Raw genomic sequence first — 20314 nt, forward strand, 5'->3', positions numbered from 1 at the left:
AAGATTAAAGCCACACAAAACTTGCACAGAAAATGCCACTGGTAAGAGTCTTAGATTAGTAGGCTTAGGTCGCGCCTGCAACAGAGTTGACCCCAAAACAACATCCATATATTTCAATTACTGCTTTAATTTCATCCAATTATAATGTCTTGTAACTGCTGCACTAGATCACTATATTCCTTTGAGAGGAATTCAAATTCAAATAATAATAATTTTCCAAAGCAATACATACAATGTGGAAAAACACAAAGTCAACTACTAATTATTTTATTAACAGTTCACGACGTGAAACCATTGTTTTCTTGAGCAATACTGTGGCACGCGTAGAGACGTTGCTTCTCATCCCTGCCTCTGACTTTCTTCATATATGGATAAAAAAAAAAAAAAGAGAGTTTCTTTTAATTTGCTATAAGTAGCTCTACAAAACATCATTTGCAGTTCATCTTGATTTAGTTAAGGATCTTCTTTCTTTTAAAAAAAATCATTCGGATATGAGAATCCAAACTAGTTCGATCTTGTTTCTCATATTCATGATTGTTTCAGGAGAGTTCCATGTTTCCAGTTGCAGAGACATCAACCATGCTGCCAATGAAGCAAGAGTGAGGGCTAACTTTTATTCCACTTTTCTTCGACACTTCTCCGTTGTTCCTCAGTACACAGCCGAGAGCAACAAGCTGCACGTGGTGTCGCGAAGGCTCGTCCCGTGTGGTCCGAACCCGCTTCACAACTGATCTTGCCAATCATCCAAGATAGCTCTGAGTCTTTAGTTTTTCTATATCTGAATATTGAAGACATAAATAGCCTAAATATGATACAGATTTTATTCCCTTTTGTTATTTCATTCAATAGATTGGATACTGTTGCAAATATCGGGAGTTTGTTGGATTCTTTGGATTGTGAAGAATCATTTATATTCTGATGATGTGTATAAGTTGAAGGGCATATACATGAATGTTACTCCTTTCAAACTCCATGTGATGTAAATTAACAGGCCTATTATAGTATTATATGCAACTATTTAATTCAAATGGTTTTTAATTTCTTGTTTTCTTTACTTCAGTAACGTGAATATCGTGAAGAAATCAAGCTTCACAGCACAGTTTATATTGTTAGAAACTTGTATTTGAGTGATGTTCTAAAAAGGGGTTGACTTGGAAATATGCTGCGCCTCATGTTGTCAAAAATAAATGATTAGTCGGAGAAAAAGAATTAAAGATCATTTTTTTTTTCTTGTTTTGAAAACATTGGAATAGTATTGATATTGCGTTGAAGACCCGCAAATTACAAGGCTATAATTTAATTTAACATAGAGTAAATGAATAAGACAAGAATTTACTGTGACACACATTTATTAATGGCGGCCTACTCTACTCAAAGACTGTAAAGTTGGAGCTTTTTTCCTTTATGTATCACAAAAAATGTAAAACGCATCTTCCTTTGGACCCCATCACTGTCTCTCTTTTTAAGTCTCTTGGGCGGGAGGGCGTGTGACATGTAATGTTCGTTGCGGTCAGAGTGGATTCAAATAAAAATGAACAAAAAAAGGGGGCAAATAAAATACTTACAATAAAAAAAAAATGCTGGAAAAGCGGTATTTTTGTAGAATTGATTGAATCCCAGTAGGTGAAAGATCCTAGTTGGTGTTTCTCTTGCAGTGCAAGCCCACAGAGTGGTCGTGAATGCGATTTGTCCGCTTCCTACCCCCAATTAAACCACTCTGCTCACCCTTCACACCTTCTTTTCCCTTTTTCCTGTTTTCTAGTATTTCCCAGCTTTACCTTTCTTCAAAGATTACAATTTACGCTATCTATGAAATCACGTGAGAGAAGAAGAAGAAGAAGAAGAAGAAGAGACTGTGTTTCCTATTCCCAGAAAAAAAAATTCTCTCTTTTTTTGGGGGGAAGTCAGTGTTTGTCCCAGGAAAAGAAGTTGTAAATAGTGCAAAATTGTGAAATGGATGGTGAACGCCCGGAGTGGCTGCCGGTGGACTGGAAAGTTTGTGTGAGCGTTCGGAGCTCTGGAAGAAAAGATAGGGTAAATTAGTTACTACTACTTTATTTCAATTTCATAATTAACTTTTTATTTCTGCAATGCGATTTTCGTGGCTGATTATCTCGGTGTAAGACTTGTCTGATGAGTTCATAGTTAGTACATGCAGTTTGATTTAGTGAAGTGGGAACTGGGAAGAGCAGCTGATCTGTCAACGTGATTATTTTGAATTTTTTTGTTGCTAGATATTATGTTGAGAAGCACTTGGTTTGGTAATTAAAGTCTGATAAATCAAGATTCAGTCTTTTGCTGTATTACATTTGAGTATGAGATCTTGAGACTTGATCTTCTATTTGCAACAATCCATGACACCACTAAAAAAAAGCCTCAATGGCGGAATACTGTTTTTTGAAACTGGTTCTGATTATTCTGTGTACATGGCTAGTATTATGTGAGTCCATCAAATGACCACAGATTCAAGTCCAAGCCTGAGGTGTTTCGGTTTCTTAAGAATGCTGAGAAAGATCTCAAACTCAGGCAGCGGAATAAGGTAGTAGAAACTAGAAACCTTGTGTTCTTGTCCTATCCCAACGACGTGAATCCATCTGTTAAAGGAGTTTATATACTTTCCCACTCTGGCAATGTGTAGGTAGACATGAAAAAGAGTGTCGAAGAAAGATTATTACCTTCGGGATCGATCAAGGGTGGCAAGACCAGGAGTGACACGGTAAAGTCAGGTACAGCTTGTTTCTTGCATGTAGTATCCGCTTATTATGACTCACATTTACATGGGACATTCCAAGTGATAATTCTGATAGTAAAGATTGTTTCTGGTGGCGCAGAAGGTGAATGCATTGAAGATGAGGAAAAGGCAGCATCCCTGAAGAAGAGAAAGAAAAACAGCAAATGGATGAATGAGTTGCCTCGCAGAAGTTCAAAACGGCTTGCTCGGGTTGAAGCAGATCCACCATTGGATGTTGAAACCATCGGCAAATCTAAGCTGTCGGGTAGTACAGAGATGAGTAACTCTGAAAATCTCAACCAGCATGAAGAAGCTTCCACTAAATTTCCACTGGAAGATGTTTCATCTGCTGAAGAGCATGAGTGTGATGAAAAGAAGCTCGAGTCTTCACTGAATGATTTAGTTATGGATCCATGCATCGAGTTTGCAATCAAAACTCTCACCGGTGCAATCCTGATAGAAGATGTGAACAAGATGCATGAGGCGTCACCCATCCAAGCTTCGGCTTCCTCCTCCGCGCTTCCTTTCAGTGATATATGGGGCGATCCTTGTTTTGAGTTCGCGGTGAAGATGCTTACCAGTGAAATCCCGGTGGAGGATGGCTCCCATTTTCAGATCGCATTCCAGCAGCTTCTTAGCTCATCAGGAACCACTACCAAATGACAATTCCGACCACTGTATTACAAAATGAAAATGTTTGTAGCAAGTTTCTAGGTTTAGATAGATGTTCTGTTTTGATCCCCTTGTCTAAAATTACTTGAAATATTTGTCATTCTAGTGACTTTTTGCAGCAGCTGGTTAGGCTTTCCTGATTTTGTAAATCTATCTGGATAATCTGAATTATCAGACTTCAGATTACATGGTCCAGACTCCAGAATGATTTTTTGAAGAATTTCAGCGTTCTTAAACATTGCTATCACAAATGCACATAATGATAATATAACTTGAAGCGAAATGCAAGTATATAGTAAAAAAGAACAGCAGCCACTTTACCATGAGAAAACTATAGAATTGATGTCGATTCAATGCCAAACTATTCAGATAAAAAATTGAACCATGAGATGCATATAACAATGTGTAATACTAGTATATAACTCTATTATAAGGTTGCTATAGCACTATCAATTCTAAACAACACTGGATCCAGCACGAACTCGCAATGTATCTGTTCTCTCGCTTCTTTCCATGGCATCTACTAGCCACTTTACACTTTCTTTGATCCCAAGCCTGCGGTCACGCCCAGAAATTGTCATGTCCATATCTGAACATATCCTACTTCAGTTGCTCTCCTACCAAATAAAGTATAAGCAAAAGAACGTGTTTACCCATCAGTTGCCGAAACTGCTTGAAATGCATAAACTCTTTCGTTCAATTTTTTTAGGTCCAGATATCGAGCAAGTGCATCAGCATGTACAGCATCTTTGAGATCCTGCAATTTACAATCTAATAGTAAGTTACTAGAGATATTTCTTTTGCTACATTTTTATTTACTTCATATATAAGGATTTAGTAACTTATGGTGAACAGATAATAAAAGACTGTATTAAGGGGGCCCCTCAATATTTGTTTTGTGATATAGTAACATTCAGGATTACGCAGATGGTCTTGTGATATTATCTGTGACCATTATTTCATAACCTCAGTTCGAGAGTACTTAACAAGATCTAGAAGTATAAGACTATGAAATGAAGTGTTTGATAGTACTCTTTTTCATTGTCAAAAACATCCCTTCTGGCACAGGACAAGATGTTTACCTGTTTATTTGCTAATATCAGAAGTGGAGCTCCTTGCAAATCCTCATGCCGAAGAACCTTTTCTGCAAACCAAATTCAAAGTGTAATGCCTTTTGAATACAATGTTACACATAATGAAGAAACACAAGAATGACAACAAGAATCATTGTAATGCAGTACTATAAATATTCTTGCCTATAAACATTACCAAGAGCAGATATTGAATCTTCAAAACGGGATGGACAAGCAGCATCAATTACATAAACTACAGCATGTGCCTCTTCATAATATTTTTCCCAAATGGAGCGAAGACCAGGCTGGTGAAACATGGTAAGTATCTAATCAGTCAAAATTTTCTCGAACAGAATAAGGAACCAAAAATCAAGCCCTTAAGAGGTCAGCTGAAAAGAAATAGTCATTAGAGGATAGAGCAGAGCTATTAAATCCCCTTTCCGCTAAAAAGAATTGCACCCGACCCATAATCAAAGTGAACGTGTGCTCAACTGGGTAGAAACTTCCTCCTTATTCTTAAGGAAGGGCAGAGCTTATTTGAAGGGAACACCAACTATGCATGGCGAAAAGGGCACTCCCCTCTCAACGCACATGTTAAGAGTATTTGGAAGGGAACAAACTTTAATAAGTTTGATGACGCAACTATTAGAATGATGCTGCCAGGGTAAAAATGGAACTAACATAATTATATCGTTGATTAATGCAGAAAGCTAGAGTGCATTTCAAACCTGACCTCCCAGGTCCCAGAAAACGAGTTTTGTGTTTGACGCTTCAACACGACCAATATTGAGCCCCACCGTTGGAACAATTCGGTCAGGCGGAAGGCCTTCCAAGTTTGAATACTGTGACTTCACTTTCTCCAGTAATGTCTAAGAAACAGAAGTCATGAGGAACAAACAAAATATAGCAAAACACAGAAAGCTCTTTAGTGATTTACTGTTTTGCCAGCTTTGTCAATTCCAAGAATGAGAACACGAAACTCCATCTTGGTGAACATGTACTTCCAGAGTCCATAAAATAATGAAAACATCACTCAGACTGTTCGGGTTCTCCAGTTATATCTTGTACGAAGTTTATGAAAATAACTAGGAAGCTAATAGCTTGCAACAGTAACAGGCTACAGCAAAAAGAATAAAAAAAGTCCCTGTAAGTAAATGGATAGATGTTGAGCATGTAGGGTGAAACTTACAAATGTATACTCGTAGATTATATGATCCAAAAAAATAGGGAACATTGCAAACAAAGATAAAAATGTAATAAAGGTAAGGTACACCCCAACCAAATAAAAATAACTTATTCTTATGGATGACTATAACGCTCGACCAAATGCATCAGATAGTCTGATTTTTCACATTGCCATGACTAGAGTCTGAATTGCTAGGATACCTCTCAGCTAAAAAGAGTACGCCACAAACATGTTGCATTCCATATAACTTGCATTGGCGTTGGTCCCCGATAATTCTTTATCAAATGCATGTTGATATTAATGATCGGCACTTAAGGAAAGAGCTTAAAATTCAATTCGTAACCCAATCTTTCATTTCAAAACCCACCATGACTGCTTTAGTTCAGTGACCGCCAGTGAATAAATATAAGAAACTCAAATCTCATTTGATAACTCGAATGTCAAGAAAGGTAAGTAACGCCAGCATATTGATCAATTAGATTTCAACCAAATTATCCTAAAACACACTGAGACGGAGACGATCCAGCATTCAAACACATTAGAATTCGTGTACAGGTCTAGAATAATCGGGATCAAGAAACAAGTGGCAATGCAACAGAAATCAAAATACACAAATCCGTATAATTTGAAAAAGAAATGCGTTAGTGATAGGAATTCGTACCTTCGGTTGTTATTTGTTAAAGAATGAAATGACTGGAACTAGCTCCCAACTGTGTCGGTAGTTTAGGCGTAGAAAAATGGTTTGAAGTTTTGAACGAGGCCAGATTTGTGTATTAATTTTGGTGATTAAGCCCAATTGATTGCTTTGTTTCTTCAGTCGTTCCGGAAAAAAAACCCTACTAGTACATGTTCAGAAGAAAAAAAGGAAATTATAACAAAATTAATGTCAACTGCTAATTAAGTTGGATTAATTATAGTTATTTATCCTAAATTTTCATTTACTTTATTTTTTATTGCTGCAAGAATAACAGTGTCAAGTTTACCGCTAAAATCCAATCACTTTTTTTAGCCATATTCGTTTGTTTGATACATGTACTTTATCGATTAAAATTGAACATATAGCTCAATAGTTTAATTAAAAGTCGTAATGAGAAATTTTCATCAAAACAAAGCAAAAAACAACTACCGTCATATTCTCATTAAAGAAAATACTCCCTCCGTTCCAAGGTATTAGACCAACTTTCTTTTTTGGGATGTCCCAACATATTAGACTCGTTTCCTTTTTTAGCAAAAAGCATCTATCTTATTTTATTCTCCACCTACTTTTTTCTCTCTTCTCTCCCCTACTTTTTCCCTCTCTCATATTTTACTCTCTCCACTTTAACTATTTAAATATCAATTCCTTAAATCATGTGCCCAAAAGAATTGAGTCTAATACTCCGGTAAGGAGGGAGTATGAAATAGGTACTTAAAGTTTAAACCAGTAATTTGTTGTGTTACCCGAATCTTAGCGACTGGGTTTAGAATGGTATCTGGATAGTCCGATTCATTCAACTCGGCTGTACTATGACTTTTCTATAGGCTTATTGAGGGGTATATTTGTCATTGTTTAGGCAGCAAATAAATTCCCGATTCCTGAATCCGAACTGCAAAACGAAGAGGGAAGACTCATCCATTTCGCAGCGCAGCATATTAGAAGGAACCCAAAACGAAATCCATCGTGTATCATCAAATGTATGAAACTCTTATTCTCTTTCTCAATTCATTTCTGTTTCAACATCTCTAGTTTTACCCTTGTCAAAATGATTGGTTTGACCTCGTTTTTTAGGCATGAAGGTCTTGAATGATTTTAATTTCTTAATTTGCCCCTTTTGTAACAGTTTATTTAACATCGAATATGAAATGTAAGAGTTAGGCATTTATTTTATTTTTTCTAGTTTGTTTTTGTTCTTTTTTTTTTTGTTTGGGGAAATTTTAATCATAACACTCTCTGTTTCGTCCGAGAATAATTGGCCGAAATATGATCTCATGGAATGTTGATATGCCTAAATTGTTAATCTCTACTTGAGTTCATCTGTGTATGAATTTGTACTAGCAGAAGGTGCTTCATGAGTTATACAGTATGTTTTTGATTTTGTTGTTTAGTATCGGTTGAGGCTTGATAATTTGATATTAAGAGTTAAGTTGTTTCTGTATTTCCGTTATCTGAGTTATCAGTTTGCTGCTGCAGAGTATGATTTGGGACTATTAAATGATTTATCAAGTTGACAATCAAGAATATTGTTCCCTTTGCACATTGCCATTGTATCGTATCTTAGAGTATTTTGTTCTGAATGTTTGCTTGTCATAATACTCTATTGCATGATGTATATTGGTTTTGGATTTTGTGACTGAATTTTGTCGTTTCGAAGTAAAATGGTTCTTTTTAATATCGACCTGTCATGAAACACATAGCTTTTTTTAAGGGGTGAAATGAGATATCCAGATTGTAAATAATGAGATGTGATTGCTCCAGTGATTTGTTAAATTGGACTTGCCAACATGTTGTATGTATATAGCAGTAATGTGGTGGTTAATATCCTTTTTGTGACTGTCATGACCCTTTAGGCTTTAGCTACATGAATGATGGTTATTAAATGTAAAATTTTTTGGTTATCATCCATTTGTGCTAATGCTGGCCATTTTGTTTCTTGTGCTAGGTCACGAGTGAAATGGAATGAAGATAATTTAGCTGAAATTGAGGCAAACAAACCTGTCAGGCAGAAAATAACTGAACCAAAGACACCGTACCATCCCATGATTGACGATGAAGATGATGGTGGTATGTATATACAGTTCCAGTTGTAATTACTAATTATTAAAGTATATAGGTCCCAAGACTAAATTGGAAATGCATGGATAAAATCTTAGTTGCAACTTTACAAATGTTAAAATTAAAGGCAGTATGGCATATGCTGTTAATCCGCTGAATGAAATTCTTGTATTGTGTCAGATTTGCAAATGTATATAACTAAAGATTGTTGAACCACATAGCTCAAGTGGTTTGTATATGGTGTATATTGGCTTATAACTGGTTCCTACAACCCTACTGTTGCAGATTCATCATCTCCTTCGAGAAGAGGAGGTTTCGGGGATCATTTTGAAGATGCATTGAATATACTAGCGACATCATCTTCATTTAATGATGTAGGCTCCTCTAGTAAGACTGGCTCACATCACTCAGGCTGGACATCATCTGATGATGATGCAGACGCAATGGATCAAGATGAAGAAGGTCTGTCTTTTGCCTTTATTATTAGTTCAAGTATGCACTCATGTTTCCAAGATGGTATAGCATGTATCATCACTTAATCATGTGTTCTTTTGACCAAATTAGTTTTTAGAATTGCAATAGATAGTACTAGTTGTTAAAAATGGTCATAAATGTTCGACTCTGTTGGAACTTGGAACTTGGAAAAGTATTGTGCTTAGCCCCTAAACAGTCCTTTGTTGATTTTCATGCCTCCTTTTAGCAGCCTTCGGTATTTCATTGTATTATTGCAATGTGTGTTGCTTTACTTTTCTTTTCTTATGTTTTTACACTAGATGACTAATTCAGAAACTACTTTGGCCTATCAGATTCTGATTCGGAGAGGCGCAGGAGCTTTAAGGAGCATAGGAAAGATCACTATGACGAGTTTCTCAAAATTAAAGAGTTGCGTCGAAATGGATCCCAACTGGAAGAAGCATCTGACGATGAAACCTCAATAACTGCTGGTGTGAAAGACATTGATATTCAGGAATCATCTCGACCTGCAAATGGATCTTAATATCTGCTTTTGATACTTGCTGGTACTTTGAAACTGATACATTCTGTTTCTCAACTTGTAACATGGCCACTTCATTCAGCGTTTAGTTTTCCAAGCAAAATCTTTTAATCTGTACTGGAATGAAATGTTGTCTGGTATTCCAGAACTTGTGTGTAATCTTAATCTGTTCGTTAAGCCTAATATTTGATCTACATCAACAAGGATTGTGTTATTGATGTAGCGTTAAAAATATGAAATTGAATATCTGAATATGTCCTATTCTTCTTTTTTTCTATTTTTATTGTGGGTGGGGTAATAAGGGAAGTCTGCTGAACAACCTCCATTCGAATGCCTCTAAACTTTAAAGCATGCCGAATCTACAAATATGAGTGTTGTTTTTGATTCTTCAGTGGTTTTAGAAATTTTTACAACTCAAAAAGTGGTTACAGTTTTACTTCGCTCGATTGGACTCTGTATTCATGGAAGGAAAACCATTTTTTTTATATAACCAATTTTTGATGTGCCCTAGTTTCTTCAACTAAAAATGAGCAAAATGAATTTAAAGAGATTATGATGACAACTTTGTCCAGAGAGTAAACTTTACGCATCAACTAGAATAGAGAAAACAAATAAAAAAAATACTAAAGCAAAGTCTCATAAGCCCAGGGCCTGAAACTAAGAAGCAAATTGTGTGTGATCTTCAAGTTTGACTTCTTCATATCACAATCCATCAAAGTGAGAGCTGCGTGAACTCCATGAAGCTTACAACAGAGATATTCTCAACAAGCAATCTCATTCTGCACGCAGCCTTTGCAATATCCCTCACACTCATCCTCTCTCTTCTCAAGATCCCAGCTTTATTTCTTCATGGTCTCCACACTTACATTCACCCAGATGATGTCAATCCCAACGCCACCACATCTAGCGGAATCCGAGCGGCAATCAGGAGGCCAGGCGCCGCCGACTCCGAACACCCCAAGCCCAGAAAGAAATCCAAGGAGAACTTCGAGTTCGACGAGAATAAAGCTCAGATCTTTAGACTCAAACTCACTGAAGGTCACCTCCAATCCAGAATTTATTTCGGCGATTTTTACACCGCTTTTAATTTCTCCGTTATTGGGTTTCTGTCTCTGTCGCTTCATAGATTCTTGAGGATCGATGCTGATTCCGGATTGGTGAAAAGTGGGACAATAATACCTCTTTTGTTAGGGCTCGTGGGCGTTTCAAGATTGTTCATCTTGATCATTAGGGTCGGATTTCAGAGGTCCGCATCGAAGAGGTCTGAGAGGCAATTGAGCTTCGTGTGTGGGGTTTTGGGGTTTCTGTTTGGGTTGATTATTGCTTTTGGGATTGTTCCTGATTGGATTCTTGATTTTAGCTTTGAATCATTGGATGGTTTAGGTAAATTTTTTCTTGCTGTTTCCATGGGATCTACTGTGGGTTATCTCTACATTCCTGCTTTGCGATATGCACGGGCTTTTTGGCTCGGAACTGATCAAATCCGCTCTAATTTGTCGATAATTTCGTGCGGATGGTTGTCAAGAACACTTCTTTATGCTAGTTACATAATGACTGTCTTCACTTCATTGCTTTGGATTAGCCCTTTTGCTGACCTCCTCATTAATGGTGGCGCGAGTAGATCACATATGGCTACTAATAGGAGAGAGGTCATTGAAATAGCTAGCCGTCTTGGTATGCCAAGATCGAGTTTTGACAATGTGAGGAGCTGGTGTTTGTTTGGTTCAGGAATACTGCAGTTTTTAACCTTGAGGCCTAACATACAGTTGTTCCTAAACGAAGCCGTGCTGTGTTGGTACCAAAGACTGCACGCCAGCAAAGTTCCGGACTTGGAATATAGCAGGGCGAAGGTCTTTCTTCACAACCACTACCTGTGCCTAGCAGTTGTGCAATTCTTTGTGCCTGCCATGATGATACTTCTTCTGTTTGGCTTGTCTCAACTCGATGATGGTTTCCTTAAAGGTACCCCGGGGGTTCATAACTTTAAACTTTACTCGGCTTGGGTGAAAGAAGTTGCCTTCTTTATGGCTTGGTGGATTATCTTTGTTTGGAGTGTGCTTAGCTCAGCCATCCTTGCCTTGTATCGCCATGGAACTTTATATGTTTCCTGATTTTACAGCTCTTGGGGATGTCACATATTTTGATCATCCCACAGTTTGAACTGATTAGCAGTGTGATTCACCTTTTATGTTTCACCTGGGAACATGACAAGTTTTGCTACAGTTTTGACATTTTTACCGAGTTTTTATTGTCTTTATCGTTCCCGGTTTAAACGCATGCCTATACTTCAATTGGAAAACTTGCTGTTACTCACTTTGAAGTTTTTACCTGTACATGCACCCATCATGGTAGACTAGAGAGTTGATCTTGAAATCTAATCATTCAGTTTCATTAGATATAAAATAAGGTTCATTTATGTTTTGTTGATCTTTGGTAACTAGTAACTCTTAAGTACTACTAGTTTTCTACTAACAGGACTACTACCATGGTTAACAACCCTTTGAAACATTCATTTTGTAACAATCTCATGCCATAACTGCATGTTACTACTACTTATTAGCCATTAGGCATGATTTAGAATTTTGGCATTCATAGATTTCTTTTAAAAGTTCCTATCGTGAATATATTGTCTCCTATTTGCATATTCTCATAATCTCCCTCTTTCTGGTACTCCCCCCGTCCCACGTTACTTGAGGCGTTTCTTTTCGGCACACGAGATTTAAGAAAGTTGTGTTTAGTGAGTTAAATAAAGTAGATGAAGTAAGAGAAATAATAGAGAGTAAAGTAAAAGAAAGAATAAAGTATGTGAGATTAGATGTTTTGTTTTTAGCAAAAAAAAATGACTCGAGTAATTTGGGATAATCCAAAATGGAATATGACTCAAGTAACTTGGGATGTAAGGAGTAAAATTCAGTTAATTCACGCTCTTATCCGTGTATCTTCTTAATCTTGTATATGAAGGAAGTTTGCAAAAGTTTGATTAAGTAAAATATTGTGTTAATTACAAAGGTAGGATAAAAAGAAATGGGCATAAATTTACAATAAAATTTTGAAATGAAACACTTCATCAAGGACAAATAGGGAATTCCTATTGACGAGAGCAGATTGTTAATCTAGCTTAGGAGAAAGCATAATAAAGATCAACGCCACTAAAGTAATCTACAGATATGTGCTTACTGTTCTAATTATCGAGTTTTAGGGAAGATAACAGTCAGTGAATCATCAAGTATCGTGGTTCTTACTTACATAAATTCCAACCACTAATAATTCAACCACACTGATACATATTCAATCCTATTCTGTCCTACCAAATTTCTTTACAGACCTATCAAACTGTCTACCAACCAGAAATACAAGTGTAAGAAACCAAAAACTAAGGCCTACCATCTCAATCCCAGAATCAAAATCCACAATAGTATTTACCAATTCAAAGCATTCATGCGTTGATCTCTGCATTGCATTGATTCTCCCTACTGCAGCTTCTTCTACCCCAGAACATATTCGAACATGTCGTTCTCTCTGATCTCACCCCCTCCAGTTTTTCCCGTTCCCTTGGTTCAGGCTGTGGATGATGATGAGGAGGAGGAGGAGGAGACTCTTCTGGAGGTTCTCTTTCTCTGGAATCAAAATCAGGGCAAGGGCCTTCGTTGCATGTACACAACGGGATAGTCACCGAGGGAAACAGACTACAAGTGACCGGACAGAACATATCTGAGGAGACAGAGGCAACACGATTCTTCCTCTTGTCAGGTGAGCCAGCAACCTCTGATGTGGTGTCCTGCTCACGTTCTCTTGGATGAAGCATGCAGGGGGTGCATAAGCCAAGGGATAAGGGCAGTTTTATGTCTTTAGATGAAGAACCGGGTATTTTGACAAAATATAGAATGGCGTGCCGGCAGAAGGGGCAAGGAATGGAACCAGGAGGTGTTGAAGATTCCGAAGGAATGCTACTGGTTGAGCAAAGGTAGAGAGCACATCTTACACACAGTTCATGTGCACATCCTGAAAGCAAATAACATAAAAACCACAAGTAAATCAGGGAAATATATCAAAATTTTGGAATCTTCTGTCTCACATGTGTAACTCACACAGCATATTAATCAAAGATTTCACAGTAAATGGCAACATATAGTCAAGTTTCAAATCTTCTACAAGCAAAAGGGATCAATCCAAAATGACGACCACTTAATAAAAAAATGCATAACAGGTGCATATGATTCAGGAGAAAATATCCAGGTAAGGAGACAGCTAACCTTCAGCAGCCACACTACAAGCTCTCTCGAGGCAAACAGCACAGATATCCGTATCATCTGACCCAGTAGCTGAGGATTGCAATCCATAGTCTCTGCAGCAAGTGCCACACTACTCAGTATAAAGAAAAATTGATAAGCAGAAAAGGAATTCAGCTGCTAAATAAATAATGATTTACCTAGCTATATTTAGGACACTCAGTAGTGGAAGTGATAAATAATTAGAATGTGGAAAAGTTGGGAGTGGCAAATCAGAATTAGGCGCCAGCAGTGGCTCAAGCCAATGACGCCCCCACATCCTTGCAACATCAATAGGCAGCCATCTGAAACAGTGTATACACTGTTACTTTTAGCAAGGAAAAACTTAATTGACCAGTGTGCAAAAGAGCATATACACAGGTAAATTACCCGTTGCAGTTCAGCGACAAACGACTAGCACCTTTAGCAAGAAGGATCTGCAAAAGTAGAGAAAGTGTAAATGTAACATATTACATGTAAGCAGTCAATACCAAGAAACTATGGCATAGAATTACTAGCATGTATTAAAAAATTAATGGGGGTGAACTATCATCACCTGGCAGCACTTTATATGTCCTCCACATGCAGCATAGTGCAAAGGAGTGCTCCCAGCCCCTATAAAATACAGATAGAAATCGATGTAAAGTGACAAATTAGAAAATTTTATGGAAGTGAGCTATATGTGGCCATGGAATATACCTATCAAATCCATCGATGTGCCATAATGAAATGTTACGGCTGATACACTGGCATGAAGGTCAAGTAGGAGCTGAACACAGTCAAAATATCCATTCAACGCAGCCATATGAAGAGCAGTAATGCCACCATCTGCAGCCTTGTTTACAAACTTAGAGAGAGCACTGCCATGTAGAAAGGAAAATATTCGATAAGAACAGGTTTAGGCTTTATAGCTCATTTCAAGCTTGTAGTTGGGGAAGAAGCATGTTTTCAGTTTCAGATCCTGATCAAACTAGAGTTACATGTGGGAGTGCATGACCCATGTAATAGATAAATCTTTAACTAACAAAATTTCCTAAAGTTTAAGTAAGGTACCAAGTTGATCATTTCATTGTGTTCATTATTTGAAGGAAATTCATTTCTACCTTTCCAACCCAGTTGAGATATTATCAAAGCAGTATAATCTACCACTTGCTTTAGTTTCCGTTTCCGTTTCCATTTTGACAAGTGATGGCCAAGATAAAAGTCACAGTGGAGGATGAAAAACACAAAAACCTCATTATGTACCTGGTTTTACTATTAGAACCATCACTTCCGTCACTAACTGTTTGGGCATTCTGAGGCTCGAACAGAGCACTTGGAACAAAATCACTGAGCACCAATCGCATGCATCGCACGTGTCCATTGACAGTTGCAAAATGGAGAGCAGTCCTTCCACTAAGATAATCTGCTCTAGTAACCTGAAGTATCCGAGAACACAGGACATCATAGATAAGTATAGACTCTCTATGAACATCAACTAAATCTTGAAAATTGTAGGATAAGTAAACCATAAAGCTGAAATACTCACATTGCATCTAAAGAGAAGAAGAGTTTGAACAACTTCCCAATGTCCATATCGACACGCTTGCATCAGAGCTGTCTGCATATATGGTATTTAAAGACAACAATTTAACATAGATCCAGCAGCATTCATTCATCAATCAAACTTCCTAATTAAAGTATCTACATATAGTGGGGTACTGTTTAACAAGTCAAATTCACACCACAGTTGATTTAAAGTCATTTATTGAATAGAGAAATTTAACTTTACGAACGTAATAATCTTTCCCAAAATAGAGAAATTTGTTCACCTGTCCACAATAATTCCTTGAATTGACATCAGCCCCGTTGTGTAGCAACAATGCCACAATCTGAGAATCCAATCATCCTCGAATCAAGATCAAACGAAATGAATAATTGAAGGGGTAGAATTGAAGTAAAACCTCGTTGTGGCCCTTGGCGGCAGCGAAATGAAGAGGAGAGTTCAAGCCACCGAAAGTTGAGTACTTTGCAAGGTGCGGATTGCAATCCAAAAGCATCTTCGCCTCAACAAAATCCCCATCTCTCGCTGCGGAGACCAATCTTTCTCCTGAAGCTGAGCAGCCAAACGAATTCCCCATTCCTGGTCGACAAAGATTGAGGATTCACTAATATTTCTCTCTCTAAATCTTTGTAAAAGATCGTGTACGTGGTGATGGTTTTGTCTGGTGTTGGAGAGGACTGAGGAGAGTTATAATTATAATTGAAGAAACATGATTGCATAAATTAGGTCAACTGTCATTATACCATTCTCCTTTTTTCCTCTTAAAGCAACAAACTGAATAAAACTACTCTTAAATATCCATAGATTAACTGAATTCATTGAGAGTATGAATCCAACAATTACCAATTTTATCGCTATTTCACCTTCCAAAAGCAGGAGTAGTAAAATTTGAGAGTGAAAGTTGTGCTCCAATGGTGGAGTATAATTGATTGGGACTCCTCTTCATTGTGGGAACTGAAAAGAGGAAAAAAAAAGAAGGATGTCTTGTTTTCCTTTTTTTTTTTAATGTTTTTTGGGGGCTTTCACTTTTGTATTTTTGTAACAAAGTTAGTACACACTTACATGTTTAATCTTCTTTGGAATAAAAGACTACTTTTTCTTCTCCCTATTAAAATTCCAATACCATCGAGATAGCAAAGTGAGGAACAAAATAGAGGACACTTGTCAACGTCTCCAACGTGTGAACTAATTTTCTTATAGATTTATGAAATATAACAAATTTTAATAATTAAATTGAACAGCATGCATGTGTAGCTAAGATAGTGATCAAGTATGAATGCTTGTTAGACTTATTCAAGATGTCATTAAATGACCAATTAATAATGAGCTTGAAAATTGAATTATGTGGTGATGCTAAAAAAGATTAAAGTTGGTAGCTTATAAAATTCATCAAGTCTATACTTTTTAGAGGCTATTTCTTAGATATATGGTACTTATTCAGTGTAGTGGGACATTGATCTCTCTTTATCCTTGAAATCAGGAAGAAATAAATAATCCAGACTTCTATGATTTCATTTATCACGATAAACTATTGAAGTTCTGCTGCAAGAGACAAGTTGGTAACACGACAACTACTTGTTCTCTAAACAATTTCTCCACTACCCCATAAAAAGTAACCCATCATCCTTAATTGGCTTTTTAATTTTTATATTTCAAATTTATTGAAATGTTAAATCTCGTGGGGAAAAATAACTGGAGTACTAATTTTTGAGTTTTTGTCGTTGTTACATATGGTAGTATATGTTGTTAAGTTTAAAAAATAAAAGATTTGTGTAAGTGAATCAATCAAAAAGTGGAGGATTGAGGAGTAATGCAGTCTGTGCTTGGGAGGCAAGATATGTGTGGAGCAATAATTATTATGGGAACAAAAGAACTAAAATTGGGAGTGAAATGGGGCAAGTGAAGTGAGTTAGCAAGAAGCCATAAGATTGGGAATTTGTGTTTCGAACTAGGGCATGGCTCTCTGTCATGTCTTTGTTCCCACCAAATGGTCTTGCCCTCCAGAGTGTCTTACAATTACAGTAAGATACTCTCTCTGTTCCATAGTAGTGGAGGCAAAACTTTTCGGTACGGAGATTAAGAAAAAGTATGTTAGATGAGTTAAATAAAGAGAAAATAAAGTGGAAAATAAAAAAGATAGAGAGATGAAGAGAGAGTAAAGTAGTGTGGAAAAATGTGGTGACTTTTACTAAAAAGGGAAATGACTCTATTACTATGGAACAGACGAAAATGGAAAAACGCCCCTATTACTATGAAACGGAGGGAGTATTTTATTAATATTACAATTAAATATCCCCACCTAGAAAGTGTCCATTAAAAAGTTTTGTTGTTTCGAAATACTTAAGATTTAGTTCAAGATAAAAACGTAACAAATGTGAATTAAACACAATCATTTTAAATGATTGCAAGTTGGATAACCTTTGTTAAAAAATCAATTAAAGATTACATTTGACAGACCCCCTTTGGACGTGTTATTTGCATATATATTTTTATTTATATTTTGTAATATTAATAATAATTAGTTTAATTATATTATAGTTATCGTAGGTGGTTTAAATATAAAAATATTACCACTACTATTTGATTTGAAAAAAGCGTAAGCGCATGGATTTATTTTTCAAAAATAAAAATGACTACATTTTAAAGGTATTTATAGTATTTATTTTTTAAGACTAAAAGGGCAATATATGTATTACTTAATTCGCATGAATTATGCTTTGTAACGCCCTTCATTGATAATTATTAAAATAAATTGCAAATAAAGGAAAATTGATAGAATTTATAGTATGGATATAATAAAAAATTTCGAATTAATTTAAAAATAAGTGGCTTCGCCCGGACTCGAACCGGAGACCTTCAGTGTGTTAGACTGACGTGATAACCAACTACACCACGAAACCAATTATACTAAGTAGCACTCCAGTTCCCTTATTATTAGATGAACTGATCTCTTCATAGAAAATAAATTCCAAGTCTACAACTGAGTAATTGACTTGACGTTTAGAAAAGCAAGCCCCAACCCAAGGGAGTGGAAGCATAGCACTGTAGCACTAAATAATTCAAAATACTGGTAGTAGTATAAAGTAAACAAATGATTTATTAATCCATATAACAATATATCCTAGAAGATGTCATACTCAGATAATGGTATGAGTATTACTTTGTGTTAAATTGAATTTTTTTTAATATATTTATATTAATATGAGAGAGAATTTTTTTATTTTTTTTTAAAGAGAAATATAACATCTTTTATTGGACAAACTAAAAAAAAAGTGTAATATATATATATATATATAGGGATGTGATCATATCATAACCCCCAAATCACATAATAACTCTATAACCAAATCTGGACCACACATATTTGATAATCTTGTGGTTGAGATTCAAACTTAGATTTACTTATAAAAAAGGCGCAGAGGGGTAAAAATGTAATTTCCTCATTTAATTTCTGAATTCTACTCCAAACGCGCGAATCACGCTTTCATCCTTTTTGAACTCAATTCTCTCCTTCATCTTCATCTTCACAATTAAGATCGATTCTCTCATCTTCATCTTCCATATTTCTCGCCTATTTTATTTCAACATCTCCAGATTTTCTTCGATTTGTTTCATTATTCCGTATTCTCCAGATTTTGTTTCCATAATTGTGATCGGGAAGATGTTTTCAATTTTGCGTTCTTATTTTCATTGATTACCTCTTCAATTGCTGTGAAAATTTGCTTCGATGGAATCTGTAGCAAATAACGAAGGTAACAATCATTATCTATTACTTAGCTTATTGATTGTGTTCATATTCATGTATTGAATTTGATTTTAGATTAATATTAGTTGTTGATTGGTTTATGTTTCTGATGTACTGAAATTCTTATTTGATTATATTATGTATTGTCGATTATGTGTTAAAATGATACTTTTGGCTTATAAATGTTAGGTTTACTGCATAATATGATAGTTTTGTCGGATAAAATGATATTATGATAAAATGATACTATGATAAAATGATACTATTACTGATTTGTAGGTATGTACATTCCTGTTTGTGATGATAGGTTTACTGCATAACATGATAGTTTTGTCGGATAAAATGATACTATGATAAAATGATACTATGATAAAATGATGCTATTACTGATTTGTAGGTATTTACATTCCTGTTTGTGATGATAGGTTTATTGCATAACATGATATTTTTACTGCATAAAATGATATTATGATAAAATGATACTATGATAAAATGATACTTTTACTGATTTGTAGGTATGTACATTCCTGTTTGTGATGATGCTTTGAAGCCAATGATTGGTATGAAATTCAATACATTAGTAGAAGCAGTTGGTTTCTATGAACATTATGCTCGTTCAGTTGGTTTTGGCATTCGTAAAATGGGTAACAAATCAGTTCAAGGTATTACTAAGTGGCAGTATTTGGCTTGCAACAGACAAGGCTCTAAGAATTTTATACCTGGTCATGCATCCCAATCAACTGAAGTGTCTTTTAAAAAGCGTAGGTGTCGATCATTTAGGTGTGAATGTCTTGTTAAGCTCAATTTGAGATATTATTCAGATGGCAAGAGCAGAGGATATGAGGTTTATCAGTTTGTTGAGTATCATAATCACTTAATGGTTGCGGATGAGCATAGGCATTTTATGATGGCCAATCGCAATCTGGATCCTATCCATCGGAGGTTTATGGAGGATTGTGGCAGGTGTAATATTGGTCCCACTCTCACATTCAAACTTTTGAAGGAGATAATGGGTGGACCTGAAAATGTTGGATGTGATATTATTGATATTAGAAATGGTTATCGTGATATTATGTCCAATATTGATGGTTCAGATGCTCAAATGATTTTTGATTATATGCGTTCTCAAAAGGAATCATCTGATGCCTTCTATTATGAAATTGAGATAGGATCTCATGGAAAGTTAACTAGACTCTTCTGGGCTGATGCTATTTCAAGACGAAATTATCATATGTTTGGAGATGTAATTTCATTTGATTCAACATACAACACTAACAGGTATATTACTTTTGTTGCTAATAGACATAAAATGATACTTTTTGCTGATTAAATTATATTTCAGTTGATAAA

General features: G+C 36.0%; 6 protein-coding genes and 1 non-coding gene across 11 annotated transcripts; 4 read left to right on the forward strand and 3 right to left on the reverse strand.

Moving 5' to 3' along the window:
- Positions 1-1569: 1569 nt before the first annotated feature.
- LOC125203465 lies at positions 1570-3620 on the forward strand. Of its 2 annotated transcripts, none has more exons than XM_048101811.1 (4): positions 1570-2034; positions 2435-2539; positions 2639-2726; positions 2835-3620. In XM_048101811.1, exons 1-4 carry the CDS (start codon positions 1954-1956, stop codon positions 3392-3394), a joined length of 834 nt encoding a protein of 277 aa, XP_047957768.1. In that variant the 5' UTR covers positions 1570-1953; the 3' UTR covers positions 3395-3620. The 2 variants fall into 2 exon arrangements, with proteins under 2 accessions (XP_047957768.1, XP_047957767.1); XM_048101810.1 differs by having other exon boundaries at positions 1575-2034; positions 2832-3620.
- Positions 3621-3732: 112 nt separating this feature from the next.
- Positions 3733-6511, reverse strand: LOC125203466 (ADP-ribosylation factor-related protein 1-like). 3 transcript variants are annotated; one of them, XM_048101813.1, is made up of 7 exons: positions 6324-6509; positions 5414-5620; positions 5205-5345; positions 4673-4781; positions 4486-4547; positions 4057-4160; positions 3733-3958 (listed from the first exon to the last, which is right to left on the reverse strand). In XM_048101813.1, the coding sequence occupies exons 2-7, from the start codon at positions 5504-5506 to the stop codon at positions 3859-3861; spliced, it is 609 nt and encodes a 202-aa protein (XP_047957770.1). In that variant the 5' UTR covers positions 5507-5620; positions 6324-6509; the 3' UTR covers positions 3733-3858. The 3 variants fall into 3 exon arrangements, with proteins under 3 accessions (XP_047957770.1, XP_047957769.1, XP_047957771.1); XM_048101812.1 differs by having other exon boundaries at positions 5414-5593; positions 6324-6508; XM_048101814.1 differs by having other exon boundaries at positions 3852-3992; positions 5414-5593; positions 6324-6511.
- A 675-nt stretch (positions 6512-7186) lies between these two features.
- LOC125204682 (protein phosphatase inhibitor 2-like) lies at positions 7187-9611 on the forward strand. The gene is made up of 4 exons (XM_048103390.1): positions 7187-7336; positions 8302-8423; positions 8700-8876; positions 9221-9611. Coding segments are annotated over exons 1-4 (492 nt in total). The 5' UTR covers positions 7187-7334; the 3' UTR covers positions 9412-9611.
- Positions 9612-9967: 356 nt separating this feature from the next.
- Positions 9968-11665, forward strand: LOC125203600. Its single transcript, XM_048101987.1, has one exon. The coding sequence runs from the start codon at positions 10146-10148 to the stop codon at positions 11517-11519; it is 1374 nt and encodes a 457-aa protein (XP_047957944.1). The 5' UTR covers positions 9968-10145; the 3' UTR covers positions 11520-11665.
- Positions 11666-12623: 958 nt separating this feature from the next.
- Positions 12624-16184, reverse strand: LOC125203187 (E3 ubiquitin-protein ligase XBAT33). 2 transcript variants are annotated; one of them, XM_048101495.1, is made up of 11 exons: positions 16063-16184; positions 15620-15798; positions 15488-15547; positions 15205-15276; positions 14922-15094; positions 14376-14536; positions 14233-14291; positions 14067-14113; positions 13838-13981; positions 13662-13753; positions 12624-13410 (listed from the first exon to the last, which is right to left on the reverse strand). In XM_048101495.1, the coding sequence occupies exons 2-11, from the start codon at positions 15794-15796 to the stop codon at positions 12845-12847; spliced, it is 1551 nt and encodes a 516-aa protein (XP_047957452.1). In that variant the 5' UTR covers positions 15797-15798; positions 16063-16184; the 3' UTR covers positions 12624-12844. The 2 variants fall into 2 exon arrangements, with proteins under 2 accessions (XP_047957452.1, XP_047957451.1); XM_048101494.1 differs by lacking the exon at positions 16063-16184 and having other exon boundaries at positions 15620-15932.
- Positions 16185-18045: 1861 nt separating this feature from the next.
- TRNAV-AAC lies at positions 18046-18119 on the reverse strand. The gene has a single exon. It is a non-coding gene; the product is annotated as a tRNA-Val (tRNA).
- A 595-nt stretch (positions 18120-18714) lies between these two features.
- LOC125206388 (protein FAR1-RELATED SEQUENCE 5-like) lies at positions 18715-20294 on the forward strand. The gene is made up of 3 exons (XM_048105649.1): positions 18715-18971; positions 19480-19725; positions 19786-20294. Exons 1-3 carry the CDS (start codon positions 18947-18949, stop codon positions 20292-20294), a joined length of 780 nt encoding a protein of 259 aa, XP_047961606.1. The 5' UTR covers positions 18715-18946.
- Positions 20295-20314: the final 20 nt, after the last annotated feature.

The sequence above is a fragment of the Salvia hispanica genome, chromosome 2 (genome assembly GCF_023119035.1).
Source record: "Salvia hispanica cultivar TCC Black 2014 chromosome 2, UniMelb_Shisp_WGS_1.0, whole genome shotgun sequence".
In the NCBI taxonomy this organism is placed as follows: Eukaryota; Viridiplantae; Streptophyta; class Magnoliopsida; order Lamiales; family Lamiaceae; genus Salvia; species Salvia hispanica.